Source organism: Macaca fascicularis, chromosome 10 (genome assembly GCF_037993035.2).
Source record: "Macaca fascicularis isolate 582-1 chromosome 10, T2T-MFA8v1.1".
NCBI classification, from domain to species: domain Eukaryota; kingdom Metazoa; phylum Chordata; class Mammalia; order Primates; family Cercopithecidae; genus Macaca; species Macaca fascicularis.
This window is the reverse complement of record NC_088384.1, coordinates 9,920,642-9,944,826: the sequence shown is the minus strand read 5'-3', so window position 1 is coordinate 9,944,826 and position 24,185 is coordinate 9,920,642. Positions and strand designations below refer to the sequence as shown.

Genomic DNA, 24,185 nt, shown 5'->3' with positions numbered 1-24,185 from the left:
ATGGCATTTGTGCATCTAAACATAGGAAAAGTACAGTAAACACATAGTATTATAATCTTATGGGACCACTGTCATTTATGTGATCTGTCATTGACCAAAAACACTGAATGCACGACTGTGAAAAAGTAAGCACTGCGTAAAATTCCACCATCCAAAAATATAAAACTGCTTCAGGGGTGGTGATAAGAACACTGGAGTAAACTGGGAGAAATGACCAGCCCAGGATGCACAGAACAGGTCCAGCTGGCCAAGGTGGCTCCCAGGTTCCCCCTGGTGTGCTTCTTGCTGGAGCAGGGGTATATGGGTCCAAGCTGGCGAAGAGGGGATCTATTCTCACTTGACCACTATGGTACCCAGTTATTTGCACCTTGGAAGATTTCTCAACCTGAGGTATTAGGCTCTCAAGGGACTTATCTTTAAGATAGTAAGTAGAAGAGGCAAGTGAGGGGGCAGTGGCTTTAGTCACCAATACCAGTCCTGCATGTGCCAAGGGTTACTAGAAACCCTGATTCTCCAACAGTGATTCTCAATTGGGGGTGATTTTACTGCCGGGGGCATTTAACAATGTCTGGAAACATTTCTTCATTGTGGGGGGCGCTGCTACTGCCACCTAGTGGGTACAGGCCAGTGATGCTACTAAACATCACACAACACACAGCACAGTCCCCACAACAAATTAACCAGCCCCAAATGTCAACAGCACAGAGGTTGAGAAAGCCAGTTCCAGTGATAGCAATGCTCCAGTTGAGTCTGTATGACGTTTTGAACTGCCAAGGCAGAAACTACCTGGTAGGAGGAGACAGTTCTTCCATAGCCGCCTGGTAAAAAAGTCTAAGCTAAGTGGCCAGGCGTGGTGGCTCACACCTGTAATCCCAGTGCTTTGCGAGGCTGAGATGGGTGGATTACCTGATGTCAGGAGTTCAAGACCAGCCTGGTCAACATGGTGAAACCCCGTCTCTACTAAAAATACAAAATTTGCCGGGCGTGGTCGTGCATGCCTGTAATCCCAGCTACTTGGGAGGCTGAGGCAGGAGAATCACTTGAAGCCAGGAGGCAGAGGTTGCGGTGAGCTGAGATCGTGCCATTGCACTCCAACCTAGGCAACAAGAGTGAATCTCTTTCACAAAGGAAAAAAAAAAGTCTAAGCAGCTATCACCACTCTAATAATACTAAGTATGTCTTCTTTTCAATTTTAGCCGGATACTAAGAATCAGGCACTGCCATTCTGTCATCAAAATGGAATAGATTTCTTTATTAGGATGCTCACAAGAATGGAGAACACATGAACTAGCACTCTCCTCATGTGACAGAGAGTACATCTAACCCACAGGGTGGCAGCACACAGGGGAAGGGCTCTCAGAGCTGGTGCCAAGTGTCCACCAAAGAAAGTCCCATTCACCAGAGAGGTTGTTTCCTTGGACTCCATCATCTCTGTTATAGCTACCCGCCAGGTCTCCATGATCTTCCTGAAATCCTTCATGCCAGCACCAGTTCATGCTCTCTGACCTTGTCACTCCCGACTCTTTCAAGACCCAGGTCAACTGCCCCATGGCTTACTCACCCAGGCCGCCTCTGGAATCCTGCAGCACATCTCTTTGGTATGCTGCTGCCCTGCCACCCTCAAGGCCATGGTTGGGGGTAGGGGGAGAACATGAACATCACATTACCAAAAGCAAACGGCAGGGGTACATTAGTAAATGACACTTGGACATAGCCAAACAACCTCACAGAACACATGCTTCCTCCCCCAAATGATACATAATCACCCAAGTGCAAAGGAAACCCCATGATCACTTTAACACATATGAATGATTCTGTGTGCCAGGCACAGGGATACTTAATAAATGGTGTTTAATTCCACCACACTCTGCACACAATAGGAAGCTAGTGGCTGAAAGATCTCTATCCTGGCTCCATCAGCTTTCTCCTGGCTCTTTCTGCCTTTCAACGGTGCCACCACACTGCTTCTATCTGCTCTGAACACTTGTTCCAAAAAGGGAGGATAAAAGGATGAAGGATGGCAGAGGGAGGGAGGAAAGGAAGGGGGAAAACAACCCTGTAAAACACAACAACAACAACACAAAAATCCAGAAACAAGATTTAGTACTACAACATTTTATAACAATAGAGAGTGGCTGAAAATACTACATGCTAACACAGACAATATGATACACGACCTCAGGGGGGCAGGGAGCACGTGGCAAAGGCCATAGGTTTAGACTAAGAGCCTTTCAATGGACTGCTGAATGGATTGGATCTGCTGTTTCAGCTGCGAGCCCTCTTTGATGGTGACAGAACAGGCGATGACAGGCCTGGAGACCCCACAGGCTCTTCCCAGGGCCTGCTTGGAGCGCACAAACACGTAGGGCACGTTCTTGTCTTCACACAGCAGTGGGAGGTGCAGAATGATCTCCAGTGGCTCGGCGTCTGCAGCCATCACGATGAACTCAGAGATGCCCCTGTTGAGGGTTTTGGTGGCTGTGGAGAGAAGGGCGTGAAGCTAATAGGTGATGTGGGCTTGGGCAGGGCAGCCACAACAAACTGGGAAGAATGCCTAGGCACACACAATTGTGTGTGTCCTAGACCAGCCCTGGGATACGATAAAGGATTCAAACATCAGTCAGTCATACACAATGGCCTTTTCTCAAGCTCTACATTAAACCCACCACTTATCCTCGAAACACGCCCTGAATCTGACCACTTTTTTTTTTTTTTTTTTTTGAGATGGAGTCTTGTTCTGTCTCACAGCTGGAGTGCAGTGGTGCGATCTTGGCTCACTTCAACCTCCGCCTTCCGGGTTTAAGTGATTCTCCTGCCTCAGCCTCCCAAGTAGCTGGAATTACAGGCACATGCCGCTAATTTTTGTATTTTTAATAGAGACAGGGTTTCACCATGTTGTCCAGGCTGGTCTCGAACTCCTCACCTCAAGTGATCCACCCACCTCGGCCTCCCAAAGTGCTGAGATTACAGGTATGAGCCACAGTGCCGTCTAATCTGGTAACTTTTTTCTTTCTTGGTTTTTTTTTTTTTTTTTTTTTTTGAGATGGAGTCTCGCACTGTCGCCTGGGCTGGAATGCAGTGGCGTAATCTTGGCTCACTGCAACCTCTGCCTCCCAGGTTCAAGTGATTCTCCTGCCTCAGTCTCCCAAGTAGCTGGGATTATAGGCGCCCGCCACCACGCCCAGCTAATTTTGTTTCACTATGTTGGCCAGGCTGGTCTCAAATTCTTGACCTTGTGATCCACCCATGTTGGCTTCCCAAAGTCCTGGGATTACAGGCGTGAGCTACCATGCCTGGCCCTGACCACTTCTTTCTACTCCTCTGCTATACTTGTCCAAGTCACCATCATCTCTTGCCTTGTCAACTGCAAGAGTTTCCACAAACCCCCACCAGCAAGTAGTAGTTTATTAATAAATTAGTACTTCTCAAGGTATCACTGACTGAGTGTCAGAGTTTTAATATCTCAATCTGCCATAATCAATACTTCTAGAAAGCTCACCCCACATGGGACTCACCATGCAAGTTCAACACCCCACAGCACCATTTCAGATGCATACTCTCCTGATTGCTTGCCTCTGTGGCTCAGTGCGAATACTCTGCATTCATGTTGGAGTACTTGAGAAGGGTACACACTCTAGAGCTACACTGCCTGAGTACAAATGCTGGCACTCATTCTTGTTACACAAATGACCTTGAGCAAGGTGTTTAACTTCCCTTACTTTTATCATCTATAAAACAATTCTACCTAATAGGATTCTACCTAATAAAACAATAATTACCTAATTCTTTTTAACCTAATTCTAATTACCTAATAATTCTACCTAATAGGATTCTTGAAAGGATTAAACAAGTTAATAAGAATGAGGCTGGCGTGGTGGCTCACACCTGTAATCCCAGCACTTTGGGAGGCTGAGGCAGGTAGATCGTCTGAATTCAGAGTTTGAGACCAGCCTGGGCAACATGGCAAAACCCCATCTCTACTAAAAATATAAAAAATTAGCCAGGTGTGGTGGCATACACCTGTTGCTCCAGCTATCTGGGAGGCTGAGGTGGGAGGATCACCTAAGCCCAGGAGGTCGTGGCTGCAGTGAGCCATGATCAATGCCAATGCACTCCAGCCTGGGCTACAGAGACCCTATCTCAAATAAATAAAAATAAACAATAATAATACCTGATACATGGTAAATGCAAAGTATGTTCATTTCTACTGATATTACTATAGTTTATTCACCCTACAAAAGTCATAGGAGTGACTCTTTTACAGTGGCTTACACTGTCTCATGTGATCTCCTAGTACCTCTCATCCCCTCACTTAGTTCCAGCCACACACCAGCCTCCTGAGAGTCCCTCAAGCACGCCTTTGCACCATGCCCAAAATCGTTTCTTTCCAACACCCTCATCTATTCAGTTCTCTGCTCAAACTTCAGCTCCTCAGACAGACCTTCTCTGAATACTCCATCTAAAAAGACCCACCACTGCCATTCCTATTCCCCTTCTCTACTTTATTCTCTTTTACAGTATTCTTTACCACCAGGCATAAAACCTATGTCTTTCTCCACCGGAATGTACACTCCAAGAAGGCAGAGACTTCGTTTTGTTCACCAATGCATCACCAGCATATATACATGTGCCCGGCACACAGCAGGCAATCAATAAATAATATGGCAAGAAAGAATACCTGACACTGAGGCAGAAGTATGGAAAACTGCTACATCTCCCTCCCTGAACTCCTAGTAAGCACATTCTGAACTGAGTCGCTGAGACTGAGCATCTCCATTCAAGGATCTGTGTGCCTAGCACCATGCAAAGTATCGCAAAAGGAAATAAGGTTGCTCTGTGTCCATGAGTCCTCATCTGCCTGAGGTATAAGAACTCATGTCCCTGCCCAGCCAAGCTGACCTGAGTGCATCAAGTGAGAAGAGACACCTCCCAGGAGAGCTGGTGAGTCACCCTACAATGCCCCACTGGCCACTGCTATACCAGGCACTGCAGTTACTGCAGTGTGACGAGCAGGGAGGAAAGAGTACCACGATGAGACCCGGAGAGTCTACTTTATCTTCCTTCAGCAACACAGGTAAAAGCGATTATAATGGTTCTCCTAAATCTCAAACACGGTTCACAAAATCTCTAATGTTTCCATTAAAAATCTTCAACGACAAAAGAGCTCTACCACATCAAACTACCAGCATCTGTTAAAATGAGAGTATTCTGGCGGGCTGTGGTAGCTCACGCCTGCTGTTATTCCAGCACTTTGGGAGGCCGAGGCAGGCAGATTGTCTGAGCTCAGGAGTTCAAGACCAGCCTGGGCGACAGAGTGAGATTCTGTCTCCAAAAATAAAAAATAAAAAATAAGGCTGGGCAGCCAGGCACAGTGGCTCACGCCTATAATCCCAGAACTTTGGGAGGCCGAGGCGGGCAGATCACTCGAAGTCAGGAGTTCAAGACCAGTCTAGCCAACATGGTGAAATGTTATCTCTACTTGAAAAAAATAAAAATAAAAATAAGGCTAGACACAGTGTTTCACGCCTGTAATCCCAGCAGCACTCTGGGAGACCAAGACAGTGGATCACCTGAGGTTAGGAGTTCGAGACCAGACTGACCAACATAGTGAAACCCTATCTCTACTGAAAATACAAAATTAGCCGAATGTGATGGTGCATGCCTGTAATCCCAGCTACTTGGGAGACTGAGGCAGGGGAATCACTTGAACCCGGGAAGTGTAGGTTGCAGTGAGCTGAGATCCTGCCATTGTACTCCAGCCTGGGTAACAAGAGCGAAACTCTCAAATAAATAAATAAAGAAAATTTTAAAAAACGAACAAAGTGAGAGTATCCTATATTACCTCTGGGCAGAAGTATCATGCACACATAATTATTCCACTGAAAAACAGCTGTTTTTCTTTTTTACAAAGGGAGGTGGTGCTTGCTTCAGCAGCACATATACTAAAATTAGAACAATACAGAGAAGATTAGCATGACCCCTGCACAAGGATGACATGCAAATTCGTGAAACGTTCCATGTTTTTGAATAATTGCATCCAAAAAAAAAAAAAAAAAAAAAAGGGAGAGGGGTAGGCAATGTTTCTGGGAACCAAATGAAATTCATGAATGTTAAGTATCCATCGTATAAGGGATGCTAAAAAGCATTAATATCCCTTTCCTTCTGATGGCTCTGGAGAGGTCATACAGCTACTATACAAAGTGTCTACAACTGCTTTCAAATGGCTCAGCAAAAATAAAATTCATTTATAGAGTGAAAAAGAAGGTAAATGTGGCAAAATGTTAATAACTGGTAGGTCTAAAAAAAATTCTTAGCCCATCAGCTTTAGCATCTAATGCCAAAGACCTCCTACTGGTTGTAGTCAAAAGCAGCTAGCCCTCCTCCTCCCAAATTGGAAATCTAGACCAGAGACCCCACATGGAAACATGTACCTTTAACATTCCCCCAGAGCACCCTGTGGCTGCCTTACCCTCATTGGCTCCTTTCCGAAGCTGCTTATAGTTACATGACTGCTGAACGAGATCCAGTAGTTTCTTGGTGAGGTGGGCATCGGCAAGGGGATAGGCCTTTGGATTCACATCGGCCTCAGTCTATGGGGGAAATAAAAATATCAGTCAAATTGAGCCAGAAGTTTTCCTACCTGAGTCACAAAATACTAATCAACAATTGAGACACAGCGGGCAGGTGCCCTGCTCCCTAATCCTCAAACACACAAAACACCAGGTAGTTAACAATGGCCTTTCCATTCCTACCTTCGAAAAAAAGGAAATACAGTATTAGGAATTACACAGTTCAATAAAGTATACTAAAGCTCGTATACTTTTGTCTTTCTTCAGCCAAATGTTTCATAATATTACAGCAAATGGATTACAAATGGGCTCCCATGGCTCAGCATCCATTTGAGTCCATGGGTAATCCGTTTCTGTTTTTTAGACAGAGTCTCACTCTGTTGCCCATGCTGGAGTGCAGTGGTGTGATTTCAGCTCACTGCCACCTCTGTCTCCCAGGTTCAAATGATTCTTGAGCCTCAGTCTCCCAAGTAGCTGGGACTACAGGCGTGCACCACCATACCCGGCTAATTTTTGTATTTTTTGTGGAGACAGGGTTTCACCATGTTGGCCAGGCTGGTCTCAAACTCCTGGCTCACGCCTATAATCACAGCACTCTGGGAGGCAGAGGCAGGTGGATCACCTGAGGTCAGGAGTCCATGGGTAATCTTTAAATTTGAATTTCCATATTCCACTGGAATTTACTGAATCAATAAGATATAATTTACAGTAAATGTAGCACAAAGTTCTCTTTCCATTCCCCATTCTATATGCATATCTTCTGTTCAAACCCCTGGTTTCCAACACACCAGAGTATTTCCTCACCTACTCTACAATAAACACAAAATGGTTCCAAAATTGCTACATCTATATACCACCTCTACCAACAAACTGACCAAAGTCAAAATTTATTTTTGTTCTTAGGATATATCCTAATAAAGTCATCCAGTGACAGGACTGTGTTCAAAAGTTATTCAAATTAAAATTTTCCTTGTGGTTAGCAATTTGGTATACAAGTAGGTTTCTTTCGTTTGTAGTCAACTTGCTTTAGATTTTATTTTTCAAATATGTAAAATATCTTCATGGTTTAAAAGTCAAAACTATGCTAGTGATAGCAACTCAGTGTTTTGACAACTGGAAAAGGGAAACAATCATCCTCTGTGCCCTTCCTAAATGCTGTATTAGGAGGTAACCAGATGAGAAGTACCTCTTGTATCACTATTCCGCCTCATAAAGAGGGAATGGTACACTTAAATATCACCAACTTGCAACCCTTATTAACTAATTAATGGTATTTGCAGTTATGTTAAAAATCCTTACTTTATAAATACATACTGTAATACTTATGGATAAAATGACATCATTGAGATCTGTGTCAAAATAACCCATGTAGGGGCCGAGCGCCGTGTCTCACGCCTGTAGTCCTAGTTACTCGAGAGGCTGACGCAGAATAGCTTGAACCCAGGAGGCGGAGGATGCTGTGAGCCGAGATGGCGCCACTGCACTCCAGCGTGGGCGACAGAGTGAGACTCCGTCTCAGTAAATAAATATACATCCATGTAGGGAGCAAATTGGGTGAGTGGTCTTCCTTTTCCGCTCCTTCCATCGCATTCCCACTGGTCCAGTTAACCATTTCATTACTTTCATCTCTCTCTCTCCTTTTTTTACAAACACGTATTTATGTACAAGGATATATTCATATTATAACGCAGGTGCGGCCCCGCATGTCGCCATCGAGTGTAAGGTGCGAATTGCGAGTGACTTGCTGCGGCTACCACCTAACCTCGGCCTTGGAGGCTAGACACAGGGTGGACGGCAGTCGCTGGAGACGGAGACGGCCAGGTTGGACCACTCATCTATAGCGCCTGTCTCGGTGGTCTCCTGCCCGACACCGCGCGCCTGCCTTTTTCTCCTTCAATTTTTTTACAGCTTTTCTGACATTGCTGGACCACGCTTGCGGCACCGCGGCTCTCGGGAGGTGACCCGTGGGTAGAGGCCCAGTAGGAACACTCACCATAGCGTCTGTCTTGGTAGCCTCTCGCTGGACACCGCAAGGACACCACGCCTGTAGGTCCGGACGGTCTGCTGCCCCGCACCGCAAGGACACGGATGCCCCGCCCCCAGGAGCAGGAAGTGACGTCACTGCCGCCAGCGGAAATGACGTCCAGGGCCAGCTTGTACACCCGGACTCCCTGTCTTCTACCTAACTCGTTATCTTAGGCGAACCTTTCCTGGTCCCAGGACAACTAGGAGAAATTAGGTGAAGGATGGAGGAGTTCTCTAAAGGAAGGTGGTTGGGGAAGGTCGAGGGAAGACCTCCATATTATTTTTCTCTTCCTCATACATTTATTTAGAGACGTAGTCTCCCTCTGTCACCTAGGTTGGAGTGCAGTGGCGCCATCTCGGCTCACTGCAACCTCAGCCTCCTGAGTACCTGGGATTACAGGTGACCGCCATCACGGCCAGCTAATTTTTGTATTTTTGGTAGAGATGAGGTTTCACCACTTTGGCCAGGCTGGTCTCGAACTCCTGATCTCAGGTCATCTGCCTGCGTCGTCCTCCCAAAGTGCTGGGATTACAAGCGTGAGCCACCACACCTGGCCATCCTTTCTTTTTAATGTCTATAGAGCGTGTCTCCTTCATATGTTACTCACTTAAACCTTTTCTTTTTAGAGACAGGGTCTCGCTCTGTCACACAGGCTGGGGTGCTGTAGTGGCATCTTGGCTCACTGCAACCTCCTCCGGGGTTCAAGCAATTCCCTGGCCCCAGCCTTCAGAGTAGCTGGTACTACAGGCACGCACAACCACACCCGGCTAATTTTTTTGTATTTTTAGTGGAGACGGTGTTTCACCATGTTGGCCAGGCTGGTCTCCCAACTGCTGACCTCAAGTGATCCGCTTGTCTTGGCCTCCCAAAGTGTTGGGATTACAGGAGTGAGCCACCGCGCCCGGCCTTACTTTTTTGATTAATCTTTATGAAGGGGACTTTCCTGGGCTCAAGTGGTCCTCCTGCCTCACACTCCCAAGTAGCTGGGACTACATGCATGCATCACCACGTCTGACTCATTTTTTAATTTTAGAGGCACTGTCTCATTATGTTGCCCATGCTGGTCTTGAACTCTTGGCCTCAAACAATCTTCCTGCCTGGGCCTCCCAAAGTACTGGGATTACAGGCGTGAGCCACTGTGCCCAGCCCATTTATATATTTTTAATCTTTCACTATTATATAAATGCTATAATGTCTAATCTCATCTATACCTAATCTATATTATGTTTCATTCAGTATATCTGTAAGATAAACTCCTAGAAGTGAGATTAATGAGTCAAAAGATATAATATGCATTTGTAACTTTTATATCTACTCCAAACTGACCCTGTACAGGGTTTAACAACTTGCACACCCGCCAGCAATGCATGACAGTGACGAATTCCCCAAAACTTTGATAACAGTGTCAAACTGAACTAGCTTCATTGCCTGGGGTAAATATCTGGGGTTTGTTGTCTCGTGCCAAGAAAATTTAGGGCATGGACACACAGGAGTTTAGGAACAAAGTTTTTTTTTTTTTTTTTTTTTTTTTGAGATGGAGTCTTGCTCTGTTGCCCAGGCTGGAGTGTAGAGGTGCGATGGTGCGATCTCGGCTTACTGCCACCTCTGTCTCCTGGGCTCAAGCAATTCTCCTACCTCAGCCCCAACCAGTAGCTGGAATTACAGGTGCACACCACCATGACGGGCTAATTTTTATATTTTTTAGTAAAGACTGGGTTTTGCCATGTTGGCCAGACTGGTCTCAAACTCCTGACCTCAGGTGATCCACCTGCCTCAACCTCCCAAAGTGTTGGGATTACAGGCATGAGCCACTGCGCCTCGCCAGGAGCAGAGGTTTAATAGGCAAAAGAAAGAGAAAGAACAGTTCTCTCTGGTGAGAAAGAGGGGCATCAGAAAGGAAAAGACCCAGTAGTATGCTCTACTTTCTATTTCAGCAATTTCTCCTTTTGTTTTTTTCTTTCCTTCTGCTTTCTTTAGGGTTATTTTGTCTTTGTGTGTTTTTCCTACCTTTTTAGCCCCTTTCTCCCTAGTGTTAGCATCTCAGGCTCCAAGTGATACTTTCATTATATCTTTTCATTTGTTTCTTCCCCCCTCTGCCCTTGTCACTTATGCTCTGGTATGTGGTATTTTCATTATTGTTCTGTTCCATTTTTGAATTCCTACTACAATGTGTTTTTTTTTTTTTTTGAGACGGAGTCTCGCTCTTTCGCCCAGGCTGGAGTGCAGTGGTGCGATCTCAGCTCACTGCAAGCTCTGCCTCCTGGGTTCACGCCATTCTCCTGCCTCAGCCTCCTGAGTAGCTGGGACTACAGGCCCCCACCACCACGCCCGGCTAATTTTTTGTATTTTTTCTTAGTAGAGATGGGGTTTCACCGTGTTAGTCAGGATGGTCTCCATCTCCTGACCTCGTGATTCGCCCGCCGTGGCCTCCCAAGTGCTGGGATTACAGGCATGAGCCACCGTGCCCTGCCTCCTACTACAATTTAAAAATCTGATAGTTTATATTTTTCATTTCAAAATACTCTGTTACTAATTTTTAACTTACTTCCATTTGGGTAGGGCAAAAATGGTATGTAATATTAACAATGTTAAAATTTGCAGGGCTTGCTTTATGGCCAATTTTCAAAAATGTTCCATGTTTGAAAAGTGTATTCTGAACTGGCTGCAGTGGCTCAGGCCTATAATCCCACCAACTTGGGAAACTGAGGCTGGGGACTGATTGAGGCCAGAAGTTTGAGACCAGCCTGGGCAACACAGTGAGACCCCCAACTCGAAAAATATTTAAAAACTTAGCTGGGGCAGTCTAGGCACAGTGGCTCACACCTGTAATCCCAGCACTTTGGGAGGCCATGATGGGTGGCTCTCTTGAGGTCAGGAGTTCAAGACCAGCCTGGACGACATGGTGAAACCCCATCTCTACTAAAAACACAAAAATTATCCGGGCGTGGTGGCAGGCACCTGTAATCCCAGCTGCTTGGAGGCTGAGGTAGGAGAATGGCTTGAACCTGGGAAGTGGAGGTTGCAGTAGGCTGAGATCCCGCCACTTTACTCCAGCCTGGGTGAAAGAGTGGAACTCCACTCAAAAAAAAAAAAAAAAAAAAAAAGAATTACCTTTTTGTTGTTGAGACAGGGTCTCACTCTGTCACTGAGGCCAGAGTGCAGTGGCATGACAATAGCTCACTGCAGCCTCGACCTTCAGAGCTCAAGTGATCCTCCTGCCTCAGCCACCTCAGTAACTGGGACTACAAGTGTGGGCCACCACTCCTGGCTAATTTTATTTTATTTTATTTTTTATTTTTTGAGATGGAGTTTCGCTCTTGTTGCCCAGGCTGGAGTGCAATGGCACAATCTCAGCTCACCACAAGTTCCGCCTCCCGGGTTCAAGAGATTCTCCTGCCTCAGCGTCCCGAGTAGCTGGGATTACAGGCATGCGCCACCATGCCAGGCTAAATTTTGTATTATTAGTATAGAGACAGGGTTTTGCCGTGTTGGCCAGGCTGGTCTACAACTCCTGACCTTGTGATTCGCCCGCCTCGGCCTCCCAAAGTGCTGAGATTACAGGCGTGAGCCACCGCACCCGGCCAACACCTGGCTAATTAAAAAAAAAATTGTTTAGGCTGAGTACGGTGGCTCACGCCTGTAATCCCAGCTCTTTGGGAGGCCGAGGCAGGCAGATCACTTGAGGTCAGGAGTTTGAGACCAGCCTGACCAACACAGCAAAACCCTGTCTCTATTAAAAAACAAAAACAAAAAATAGCTGGGCGTGGTGGTGCGTGCCTGTAATCCCAGCTACTTGGGAGGCTGAGACAGGAGAATCGCTTGAACCCGGGAGACAGAGGTTTCAGTGAGTCGAGATCCACCTGCCTCGGCCTCCCAAAGTGCTGGGATTAAAGGTGTGAGCCACCACATCCGGCCATACAAATATGTTTTATTTGATACTACAGTAGGGATTTTATTTTTTTTTTTTGAGACAGAGTCTTGCTTTGTCACCCAGGCTGTAGTGCAGTGGCACGATGTCGGCTCACTGCAACCACTGCCTCCCCGGAATAGTGATTCTTCTGCCTCAGCCTCCTAAGTAGCTGGGATTACAGGTACGCACCGCCATGCCCGCCTAATTTTTGTATTTTTAGTAGAGATGGGGTTTCACCATGTTGGTCAGGCTGGTCTTGAACTCTTGACCTCATGATCCGCCCACCTCGGCCTCCCAAAGTGCTGGGATTACAGGTGTGAGCCACCGTACCCGGCTGGAAATTTTGGTTAATAATTTATCACCTTTTATTTTATTTATTTATATTTTTTGAGACGGAGTCTCACACTGTCACCCGGGCTGGAGTGCAGTGGCGCGATCTTGGCTCACTGCAACCTCTGCCTCCCAGGTTCAAGCGATTCTCCTTGCCTCAGCCTCCCAAAGAGCTGGGATTACAGGTGCCCGCCACCACGCCTGGCTAATTTTTTTGTATTTTTAGTAGACAGGGTTTCACTATGTTGGCCAGGCAGGTCTTGAACTCCTGACCCCATAATCCACCCGCCTCGGCCTCCCAAAGTGCTGGGATTACAGGCATGAGGCACCGTGCCTGGCCCTGTCCCACATTTTAAAATAGATATACTTAAAAATATTACGTGGAACCCCCAAAGTACATACAACTATGATATGTCAATTTAAAAAAACTTTTAAAATTGCTGTTGTTTCCAACAACCCATTCTCTGGAAATCAGGATCCTCAACTCTCAATAAATATCAAATTCATAAGAGGAAAACTTCAGGAATCTGAACAGCCATCAAATACCTAAATGTTTCACTATTAGTAAACAAAAAGTTAAACTCAATTTTAAAACCAAACTACCTAGCTTATAAACACTAATTGAAACTTGCTTAGGGTGTATTTATTCGCCTTTCAATTTCTTCAGAGGTTAAATAAATTAATGAATGATAGCATACCACCAGCCAACCTAAATCCCTACCTAGCGTGATCAGTTTGGTTTCCCTGTACACCAGACAGCCAAAACTTGCAAGGTTTTGATTGGACAACAAATACTGCGTGCTCACTCTGTGCCAAGCATGAGGACTAGATGTTTAACATGCTTTATTTCATCTGATCCTCACAACATCCTGATGCACTGTCATTCCCATTTTACAGTTGAGGAAAACTGCAAAGTTCAACCTGAGACCATCCGATTCCAAAACGTTTCAGGGAACTGCATAAAAGCGAGCACTGAGTTTGAAAGCTTCGAGTTCTAGGCTCAGCCACGCACTAAGCTTCAAAATGCACGGGAGGAGGTTTTGGGGGGAGTGCTACCGCCGGGATCCAAGCTCCGCTGGAAGGATTAACTATAGACGTTACAGTGCTTTGCAAATTCTTCCCTCCTCACCAAGTGCCAACCAAAACGACTACGCCAGGACACACGTTTTAGAACTTTCCCTAGATATTTAAAAGTCAGAGACGACCAAGAATTCAGAGACGCCGCACGTGGTGCTACCAGACTTCTGGGTTTTGAAGCCACCACCTTGCGGGAGAAGCCCTTCCTGCGCTCCAGGCCGTGAGTCGCGCTCACTTCATGTTCCCCACAGCCCCCAATTGCCAAAGTCTCCTCTAGGTCCCTGGCGCGTGTGACTCGCGGCGAGCACTAGGCGCACACCCACAGGAGATCTCCTGGACCCCAGCAACGGGGGTGGGGTGAGGTAGGGTGGGTAGGAGAGGTTGATCCGAATCCCAGGGTCCCACGCCATCGTAGATTTCGTACTTAAAGAAACAAGGGGAAAAAAAAGTTGGAGCCAAATTTTCTTCACCCAACTTTTTGCCCTCTCCCACGTGGGTTGGTCTCTTTCTCCCGCTAGGCCATGCCCCCTCCGCTCGCCGCAGACCTTCTGCCACGCAAACAGATCGTGCGGCAAAGCACCACAGCAGCGGGGATCCTGAGGTTTCCTGAGTTCTAACCTCGGGCCAGGCTGTTGGGAACCCGCGGCTGCTGGAGTTCTAACTCAGGGCCCGGCGGTTAAGACCCAGCGCCGGCGGATGAGACGGCGCAGGGTCTAAGCCTTCATCTAACAGGCCAGGGAGTGAACGCAACCCCGAGTCTCCTGCTTCCCGGTCCCTTGGCCGGCGAACGCACTCACCATGGCTGCTGTTCCGCGGGCTCGGCACTCCTAGGAGAGCGCAGCCGACTTCTGAGCAGCGTTCGCCTCCACCGGAAAAACTCACTGAAGCAGCAGCGGAAATGGCCCCGCGCGGCAGGAAGCAAAGATGACGCTACGCAAGCGAGCTAGCGGGCCCCGCCCCCTACGGGGCACTGGCGCGGAAACTGGCTCTGTGTTGATGAAGGAACGTACTTTGGCGTTCTTATGAGCTGTCCAGTACAAATTATTGGCAGAAACAATGAATTAAAGATTCAAAAAATAACCCACCAGTCGGTCGCAGTGGCTTATGCCTGTAATCCTAGCACTTTGGGAGGCCGAGGCGGGCGGATCACTTGAGGACAGGAGTTCAAGACCAGCCTGGCCAACATGGCGAAACCCCGTCTCTACTAAAAATACAAAAATTAGCCAGGCGTGGTGGCGGGCGCCTGCAAACTCAGCTACTTGGGAGGCTGAAGCAGGAGAATCGCTTGAACCCCGGAGGTGGAGGCTGCAGTGAGCTGAGATCGTGCCACTGCACTCCAGCACTCCTGCTGGGGCAACAGAGCGAGACTCAAAGACCAAAAAAACAAAACAAAACAAAACAAGGCCGGGCGCGGTGGCTCACGCTTGTGATCCCAGCACTTTGGGAAGCTGAGGCGAGCGGATCACCTGAGGTTGAGAGTTCGAGACCAGCCTGACCAACACGGAGAAACCCCTGTCTCTACTAAAAATATAAAATTAGCCGAGGGTGGTGGCGCATGCCTGTAATCCCAGCTACTCGGCAGATTGAGGCGGGAGAATCGCTTGAACCTGGGAGGCGGAAGTTGCAGTGAGCAGAGATTGCGCCATTGCACTCCAGCCTGGGCAACAAGAGCAAAACTCGGTCTGAAAAAAAAAAAAAATTCAGCCACTAAACGGTTAAGTCCTGGCTCATTATGATTGGCTGACGTCCCTGCCTGCTCAGATATTTATTTTGAATAGAACCTTTGGGTAAAAGAGTCTTCAGGGTAGCATTTATTTTCCCACCAACACTGATCCTAAGATGGGAAAAGTAATTACCCCATGGGAAATCAGGATACTGCAAGCAACGAGAAAGGGATGCTGAGTGGTTAAACAATAATACCTGTATTCAATACAGTGTTTATTAAATGTTTGATAATAGATAGAAGGACAGGCAGATCCAAGTATCTCATAGGAAGAAAGAAATCAAGCAGACTGCAGGTTATATAACCCCATCACACATTCAGGGAACTTAATCTCTTCATTCCAGAGGATGGGGTTGTTTAAAACAAGTTCTTCCTCTTAATTACTTTTGAGCAATTCCCCAATACTGTCCTTACCTGCACCAAGAGCATGCTAGCCAGCCCTGGCACCAGGGTCAGAGTTGAGGATGGGGCATCAGCCCGCTTTGTGAGGTGGCCTCAGTGACAGGGGTGCTATGATGTGGCAGCTATCCTACTGCAGCTGGCTGCATCAGATGTGCCAGGTCTGCCCCCTAGCTCCCAACACCATCTGCCTGGTCTAAACTTTGCCATGTTGTTGTCACTGTTGGGTGCCTGTGCCGTGGTGGGGCCATTCCATGGCCCTGAGTGGGAGCCAGTGCAGGGCCTGCTTTCCCAGGATCACAGCTGCAGGGACCCTCAGTGCTGTGGCAACCTGCTTGTCCTCTGCCTCTTTCTGGTCTGGCAGGTCCGGCACTATTGGCACCAGGTCACCAGGACCCGCTTCAGCACAAGGAATGTCATCAAGGTGAGTGGGCCCCATACACTTTCACCCTCCTTCCCTCAGCACCATGATTGTCTCTGTCACTTGTTACAAGGACCTTGTTTTATGGCTGGTGTACCAGAAATGAATCACAGGGAAACTCAGGCTGCTCGGGGAGAGCATCGGCCAAGCCCCAAACCCAGGAGTCACCCTGAGCTCCTCTCTTTCCCTCACTCCACACATTCAATCCATCTGCAAGTCCCAGGGGCTATACTTGCAAATTGTATCTCAAATCTGATCACTTCTCCCAACCACACCACACCTTCCTGGGCAGAGACACCATCATGTCTCACTTGGACCATAGCAACAGCCTTCTGCCCGGTTCTTACTGCTTCTCTTATGCAACAACAGCCTATCCTCCATATAGTCACCAGAATGGACTTCTCCTTTCTCTCTCTCTCTTTTTTTTTTTTCTGAGACAGAGTCTCACACTGTTGCCTGGGCTGGTGTGCAGTGGTGTGATCTTGGTTCGCTGCAACCTCTGCCTTCCTGGTTCAAGTGATTCTCCTGCCTCAGCCTCCCGAGTACCTAGGATTACAGGCACCTGCCACCACACCCAGTTAATTTTTTTTTTTTTTTTGTATTTTTAGTAGAGACAGGGTTTAACTATGTTGGCCAAGCTGGTCTCAAGCTCCTGACCTCGTGATCTGCCCGCCTCAGCCTCCCAAAGTGCTGGGATTACAGGCATGAGCCACTGCGCCTGGCCTCTTTTTTCTCTCTTAAAAAAAAAAAAAAAATTGGCGCAAGGATAATACACACACACAAATTACAAGTATGTAGATCGTAAATTTTCACAAATTGAATACATCAGTTTGTAGCATGCAGATTAAGAAACAAATAATTACCAGCAGCCCAGAAGTTTGCAGTCACAACTCTGCGGATTTCCTTTTCTTCTTCTTTTTTTTTTTTTGAGATGGAGTTTTGCTCTTGTTGCCCAGGCTGGAGAACAATGGTGCAATCTCGGCCTACCTCAACCTCCGCCTCCCAAGTTCAAGCAATTCTCCTGCCTCAGCCTCCTGAGTAGCTGGGATTACAGGCATGCACCACCACACCCAGCTAATTTTGTATTTTTAGTAGAGATGAGGTTTCTCCATGTTAGTCATGCTGGTCTCAAACTCCCATCCTCATGTGATCCGCCTGCCTTGGCCTCCGAAAGTGCTGGGATTATAGGAATGAGCCACTGCTCCCGGCCACCTCTGCAGATTTCTTTCTTTTTTTTTTTTTTTTTTTTTTTTGAGATGGAGTCTTGCTCTGTGGCCCAGGCTAAAGTCCAGTGGTGCGATCTTGGCTCACAGCAACCTCTACCTCCCAGGTTCAAGCGATTCTCCTGCCTCAACCTCCCTAGTAGCTGGGATTACAGGCACGTGCCACCACGCACAGCTAATTGTTGTATTTTTTAGTAGACACAGGGTTTCACCATGTTGGCCCGGCTGGTCTCAGACTCCTGACCTCAAGTGATCCACCCACCTTCGCCTCCCAAAGTGTTGGGATTACAGGTGTGAGCCACCACGCCTGGCCGACTCTGTGGATTTGTTTTTTTTTTCAGATGGAGTCTCGCTCTGTCACCCAGGCTGGACTGCAGTGGCATGATCTTGGCTCACTGCAACTTCCACCTCTTGGGTTCAAGCAATTCTTGTAACTCAGCCTTCTGAGTAGCTGGGATTACAGGCATGCACCACGATGGTCAGCTAATTTTTGTATTTTTAGTAGAGATGGGGTTTCGCCATGTTGGCTAGGCTGGTCTGGAACTCCTGACCTCAAGTGATCCACCCATCTTGGCCTCCCAAAGTGCTGGGATTACAGACATGAGTCACCATGCCCTGCCATCAGAACAAACTTTTGGAAACAGAACGTAGCACTTAGCTGCTCAAAACCCTGCAGTGGCTCCTGTACTTATATTATTCGTCAAACTCATAATAAAATTCACATTCCTAATCATGACTCTAACGACCAGCGTAATCTGTCCTGTGTTTGTCTCCAATCTTATCTCCCAGTGCTCTCCTCGTTATTGGTTCCATTCTGGCCACACGGTCTTCTTTGCTGTTCCTGTACACGTAATTTTGTTCCATCCTCAAGCGTTTGTAGTTAATGTCTCCTCTGCCTACAATGCTCTTTCTTCAGATGTCACTTGGTTTACCCTTTACTTCATTCAGGTCTCCAGTCAAATGTCACTTCCTCCAAGAAGCCTTCCCTGACTATTCTGTCTGTGTGGATTATGCAAATTATTATGTGTTCAAGGATTTTGCTTCTCTGTTCTCACCTACAGGTGCCACTGCAGAAACGGGCAGTGCCCTCCATGAGGTGCAAAACTGTCTTCGAGCTGACTCCTGAATTCTTCAGTCCTGGAAAGTCCAGGGGCCTAGGTTCTCAACAATGGGCACAAAGGCAGAGATGGGGATACCGGAGGAGCCTCCAGGAATCATGGGCCCAGAACCCGCTCTGTCTACAGCACCCATGTCCAGGCCCACCTTCAGGTGTCCACACCTACTCTCAGCCCATCTTTTGTACCACTTCCATTTCAAACACCTGTCTACTGCCTCAGGATAGTTCCTGGAAAGCGTGGCAGGTGCCTTGGTGTCTCCGTGATGGTCAGACTCGCCCTGCCTTAGATATGTGTCAAGAGATGGAGCAGCTGTTGCTTCACTCACAGGAAAGGTTGGTGTCACTGGAGTCTGTCATCAGCATGAGGTCTCACCCCAACTCGATGACCTTAACCACCTCTCTTCCAAACTTACTTTCAGCTCAGAGGCTGCAGTTCTGTCCCAGAAAGCTCCTGTCTGATCCTTCCCACCAAACACTGAGAATGTGCACTTGGAAGTCTTGGGACTGTCCACCAGAGGCCTGGGAATCAGGGGGTAAAAACCAGACAGCAGGCAGAGAGGATAGTAGACAGACCCAGGCTGCAAGGTGGATGAACCAGACAGGGAGCAGACGGGAGGATGCTTCAGAAATCCAGTCATCTGGGGAGCAGTTCCCAGTAGACTTTGGAATGGAGGGTGATGCAGAGACTAAAGTGTTGGAGTGTGCAAACCAGAGACTAGTAATAAGTGAAACTGATGGCGAGATCTTGACACCAGGGTGGGACAACCAGGACCAGATGGGAGTTGAGAGTAGAACCAACATTCAGGAACTAGGGAATAGAAACCAGAGGGAGGCTGGGGGTAAGAATCCCCCTGAAACCCAGGCACATATGGGAGAGAACCAAGAACAGTTAAGATGTAAAATTGATGCAGAGACCCAAACACCTGAGTGGGAGAACCAGGATAAGAATGGAAGTGAGGATGCTGTGGAGACCCAGACATTTGAGAGGAAGGACAAGAAACAGGCCAGAGGGGAGGATGGGGAAGAGATCCAGGCTCAAGGATTGGGGAAGCAATGCCAGACTGGAGATGAGAATGGTGAGGAGACCCAGACACCACAGTGGGAGAAACAAGATCAGATGAAAGGTGAGGCTAATGTGGAAATTCAGACAGAAGAGGGGAGAAACAAGGACCAGGTTGGAGGTCAGGATGCTGCACAAACCCAGTCATGTGGGAAGAAGAATGTGGGAGAAGTAAAAAGAGAGAATAGTGTAGAGACCCAGGCCTTGGATTGGGGAAAACAGGAATGTATTGGAAATGGAAATGTTACAGAGATCCAGACACCAAGGTGGGAGAAGCATGATCAAGGTGGAAGTAAGAAAGCTAAGAAGACCCAAGTATCTGGGGGAGAGAACCAGAAACAATTAAGTCATGAAATTCAAGTGTGGTGGGGAAATAAGGGCCTGAGAAGAGGTGAAGATGCTAAGGAAACCCAGATAGCTACCAAGAAGCAGCTCAGGGAGATAAGAGAGAAGGATTGGGTGATAATCCAGGCACTATGGTGGGGAAACCAGAGACAAGTAGCAAGTGAAATTTATAGAGAATTTGAGATACTATGTTGGGAGAATCAGAACTGGATTGGAGGTGAACATAGAGCAGAAAGTCAGGCATCAGAGAAGAGAGACCAGAGAAAGGATGGAGATGAGGTTGGCACAAATATCCTGGCACCCAAGGCTGAGATCCAGGAACAATTGAAAGGTGGAACTGATGAGGAGAGTCAGAGAAATGAGCCACTTAGAGAAGAGGATGGTACATACATTCAGTCACTAGGTAGGAGAGAGGTTAAAGATGATAATGATAAAGAGACCCAGGAACTTGGGGGAAAAAATCAGGGTAAGTTAGGAAATGAATTTAGTGGAAACATTCACATACCAAAGGCGAAGAATCAGGAACATATTAGAGGCAAAGATGGTGCACATACCCAGACATGTGAGTCAGGGAACTGGGGCAAATTAACAAGTCAAATTGATGGAGAAACGCATTCAGCAGAATGGAAGAAAGATGAGCAGATTGGAGGTGAGAATGGGACAGAAATTCAGATACAAGGGAAGAGAAACCTGAGAGAAGTTGGAGGTGAGGATGGTGTAAAGACTTGGGCACCTGGGAAAGAAACCCAGAGTCAGTTTAGAAGTGATATTGGTAGAAAGATCCTTTTATCAGAGTGGAAGAGCCAGCAGCAGATGGGAAGTGAGAATGGAACAGAAATTCAGGCTCCAGTGGAGAGAAACCAGAGAGAACCTGGAGGTGAGGATGGTGTAAAGACTCAGAGATCTAAGAGAGAGAACGAGGACCAGTTAGATGGTGAAATTGGAGGGAGTCATTCACCAGGGAGGAGGAACTGGGAGCTGACTGGAAAGAATGTTGCAGAAAATCAAGCATCAGAGAAGAGAAACCAGAGAGAGGTTGGAAACAAGGATGGTAGAATGATCTGGAGGCTTAGGGGAAAAAAATGGAGGCTTAGAGCAAAGAACCAGAGACTGTTAAAAAGTAAAGGTAATGGAAAGACCTGTTTATCAGAGTGGAAGAACCAGGAACAGGGTGGAGGTGGGAATGATGAAGAAATTCAAATACAGGGGAAGAGAAACCTGAGAGGGACCACAAGTGATGATGGTACAGAGACCCAGGCTCCTGCAGGAGATGACCAGGGACAGTTAAGAGGTGAAATTGATAAAGAGATCCAGGTACAAGGGCAAAGAAATAAGAATGAGGGTGGAGTTGAGGACGTTGCAGAACTCCAGGATATAGGAAGCCAGAGAAAGTGCACAGATGAGGATGTTGGAGGGCCTCAAGCACCAAGGGGAGGAAACAAGGATCTGGTCAGAGGAGAGGATGCTGTGAGAGACAGTCTCCAAGTCGACTGTTCTGGGAATGAGAGGCCCACAGGCAGGAAGCACAGCCTACCATGGCCTCCAGCCTTCACTGGCTATGGACTTGGGACTCTGGAACAGGAACAGGCAGTGGCTGTGAATGGTTTCATCTCTGCCCCCTGTCCTGAGACAAATCCTTTCCCCCACAGGGGTGAAGTCTTCCTGCTGGTGGATGGGGAGGGAGAGCATCTGGCCAGCCAAGGCATAACCCCTGCCAGGGATCATAGAGTGGGAATCAGTCCAGCCTCCCAGCAGGCCCAACCTGAAACCTGGAGGAGACGACAAAGGGACAAAGGGGTGGATCCAGAGAAGGCCCCCAGCCTGACTCGGCAGCCCCAAAACCCTCTGTCTCTGACTGCTCCCTTGGGCATGCCCTCTGCTTGCCCCTGTCTCCCGTGTGGCCCAGCCCCGGAACCTGCCATCGCTCTGGAGGGTGCTCCCACTGCCCTCACTAGCCTGCCCAAGGGGACAGGCCTCAAGAAGAGCAAACGACTGCTCCTGGAGTCCCTCATGCGGAGGAGGATTGCACACCTGAAGTGGGGTCTTCCCCGGCGGATCCTGGAGTCCTATTTCCTGTTTAACTTCTTAGGATCTTGCTCATTGACCCTTGCTGGGGCGAGGCTCCCTGGACTGAACACAGGCCAGCAGCTCCAAGCGCAGCAGGAAAGGTATTGTGAGGCCCAGGGCTCCTCACCAGGCCTTAAGTCCCCAGAGAGGTTCCAGAGGGTTCTGCGCCCAGACAGAAAAAGCTCAAAACTTCCTACACAAGCCAGAGCTCTGGAGAGCAACAGACTGCACAGATCAGAGCCCACGGGCATTTCCATCCAGCCTGAAAGGGCCATGAGAGTCAGGCCACCCGGGGGCGCCAGAGAACTACAGGAGATCCAGGAAGCACCTGCTAGGACCAAGCTCCAGGATCCCAGGATCCCCAGGCCGGCAGCGGAGTCTAGGAGCTGGTGTGGCCTACAAAGGGTGGGAGAGCCTCCCAATGAGAACAGCAGGGGCAGGAAAATGATCAGGTCAAAGGTCTCCCAGGTGGCAGAAAGGGCTCCCAGTAGAATGAGGACCTCATCCTCCAGGGCAGACCTCGCCCACTGGAAGAAGGAATGTATATCCTGGGAGCCCTCTAAGTCCCCCAAGCCCCCCAGACTCAAATGCCAGCAGCCCACATACAGGAGAAGAGGAAGCCTGGAATCTACAGGGTGCAGAAGGGCTGGGCAGCAGCCTTCCTACCATTGTGCAGAACCTGTCAACTTCAAAGGGAGGCTCCACTCTGCGGTGGCAAAGCTGAGCCTGACCCTTCTGAACAAGATGTCCTGGACCCCACAGCTCACCAAGTGCCAGCACTTGGCCCCTAACCTGAGCCTGAGGGAACCTGATTCTACTCTGCTTCCCAAAGTGGGTGATCCACGTGCAGGGGAGGACAACATCGGAGACCACACTGCTTCACAGAGGGATCTTCAGCCGCGAGGTCACTGCTGTACTGGGGCCACCCTTCCTAAGACAGAGAGTCCCCAGGGCCAGGGAGCACCTGGGAACCCAAATGGGGCTCCACAGAATACACCAGCCTCCAAAAAGTTTAGTATTATGAAGCATCTGAGTATTTTTCTCTTCCAGCATGGCTTTAAAAAGCAGACTCAGGCCCAGAGTCCTCAGGACACATCAGAAAAGCTTTGAGAGTGTCCTGATCCCCGCAAAACCTCTAATAAATTGGTCATTTGGGTCCTGTGGTGTTCTGATTTCTCTGGCACATTTTCCAAGCGCCCCCTTTTGGGGTTTCGGATACTTTGTGGGTGGGGTAGAAGCCACTTCCACTCTGTGGTTGTGAAGGTTTAGGGAATGTGGATTAACCCAGGGTTATCTCCGAAACACCTCCCCTCCCAGCTCCTCACAGTAGAGTCCACTGAGGTTCTGTCCTGCCCTGTCCCCAGGCTAATCCTGATTGAGGCAGGATACTCCAAAAGCTTCAGCTGCTTATGGGGAGGGGTGATCCTCTGCATGGGACACTTTTTTTTTTTTTTTGAGATGGAGTCTCCCTCTGTGGCCCAAGCTGGAGTGCAGTGGCTTGATCTTGGCTCACTGTAACCTTCACCACCCGGATTCAAGCGATTCTCCTGCCTCAGCCTCCCAAGTAGCTGGGATTATAGTCATGAGCCACCATGCCCGACTATTTTTAGTAGAGGGGGGTTTTGCCATGTTGCCCAGGCTGATCTCGAACTTCTTTCTCTCTCTATTTTTTTTTTTACTTCTATTTTTATTTTTTGGTCTCAAGCTTCTGATTTATTTGAGATGGAGTCTTCCTCTGTCACCCAGGCTGGAGTGCGGTGGCGTGATCTAGGCTCACTGCAACCTCCACCTCCCAGGTTCAAGTGATTCTCCTGCCTCAGCCTCCTGAGTAGCTGGGATTACAGGTGCCCACCACCGGCTAAATTTTCTATTTTTAGTAGAGACAGGGGTTCTGCCTTGTTGACCAGGCTGGTCTCAA

At 48.0% G+C, this 24,185-nt stretch overlaps 2 protein-coding genes and 1 non-coding gene across 4 annotated transcripts; 2 read left to right on the top strand and 1 right to left on the bottom strand.

Moving 5' to 3' along the window:
- Positions 1-1,226: 1,226 nt before the first annotated feature.
- On the bottom strand, positions 1,227-14,795 carry SNU13 (small nuclear ribonucleoprotein 13). Of its 2 annotated transcripts, none has more exons than XM_045363534.3 (3): positions 14,710-14,795; positions 6,470-6,590; positions 1,227-2,478 (listed from the first exon to the last, which is right to left on the bottom strand). In XM_045363534.3, exons 1-3 carry the CDS (start codon positions 14,710-14,712, stop codon positions 2,216-2,218), a joined length of 387 nt encoding a protein of 128 aa, XP_045219469.1. In that variant the 5' UTR covers positions 14,713-14,795; the 3' UTR covers positions 1,227-2,215. The 2 variants fall into 2 exon arrangements, with proteins under 2 accessions (XP_045219469.1, XP_073859767.1); XM_074003666.1 differs by lacking the exon at positions 14,710-14,795 and adding an exon at positions 8,563-8,659.
- On the top strand, positions 5,919-6,025 carry LOC123567400 (U6 spliceosomal RNA). The gene has a single exon (XR_006690309.1). It is a non-coding gene; the product is annotated as a U6 spliceosomal RNA (small nuclear RNA).
- A 2,793-nt stretch (positions 14,796-17,588) lies between the features above and the next one.
- LOC102121082 (chromosome 10 C22orf46 homolog) lies at positions 17,589-23,414 on the top strand. The gene has a single exon (XM_015457132.4). It carries the CDS (start codon positions 18,689-18,691, stop codon positions 23,375-23,377), a length of 4,689 nt encoding a protein of 1,562 aa, XP_015312618.4. The 5' UTR covers positions 17,589-18,688; the 3' UTR covers positions 23,378-23,414.
- Positions 23,415-24,185: the final 771 nt, after the last annotated feature.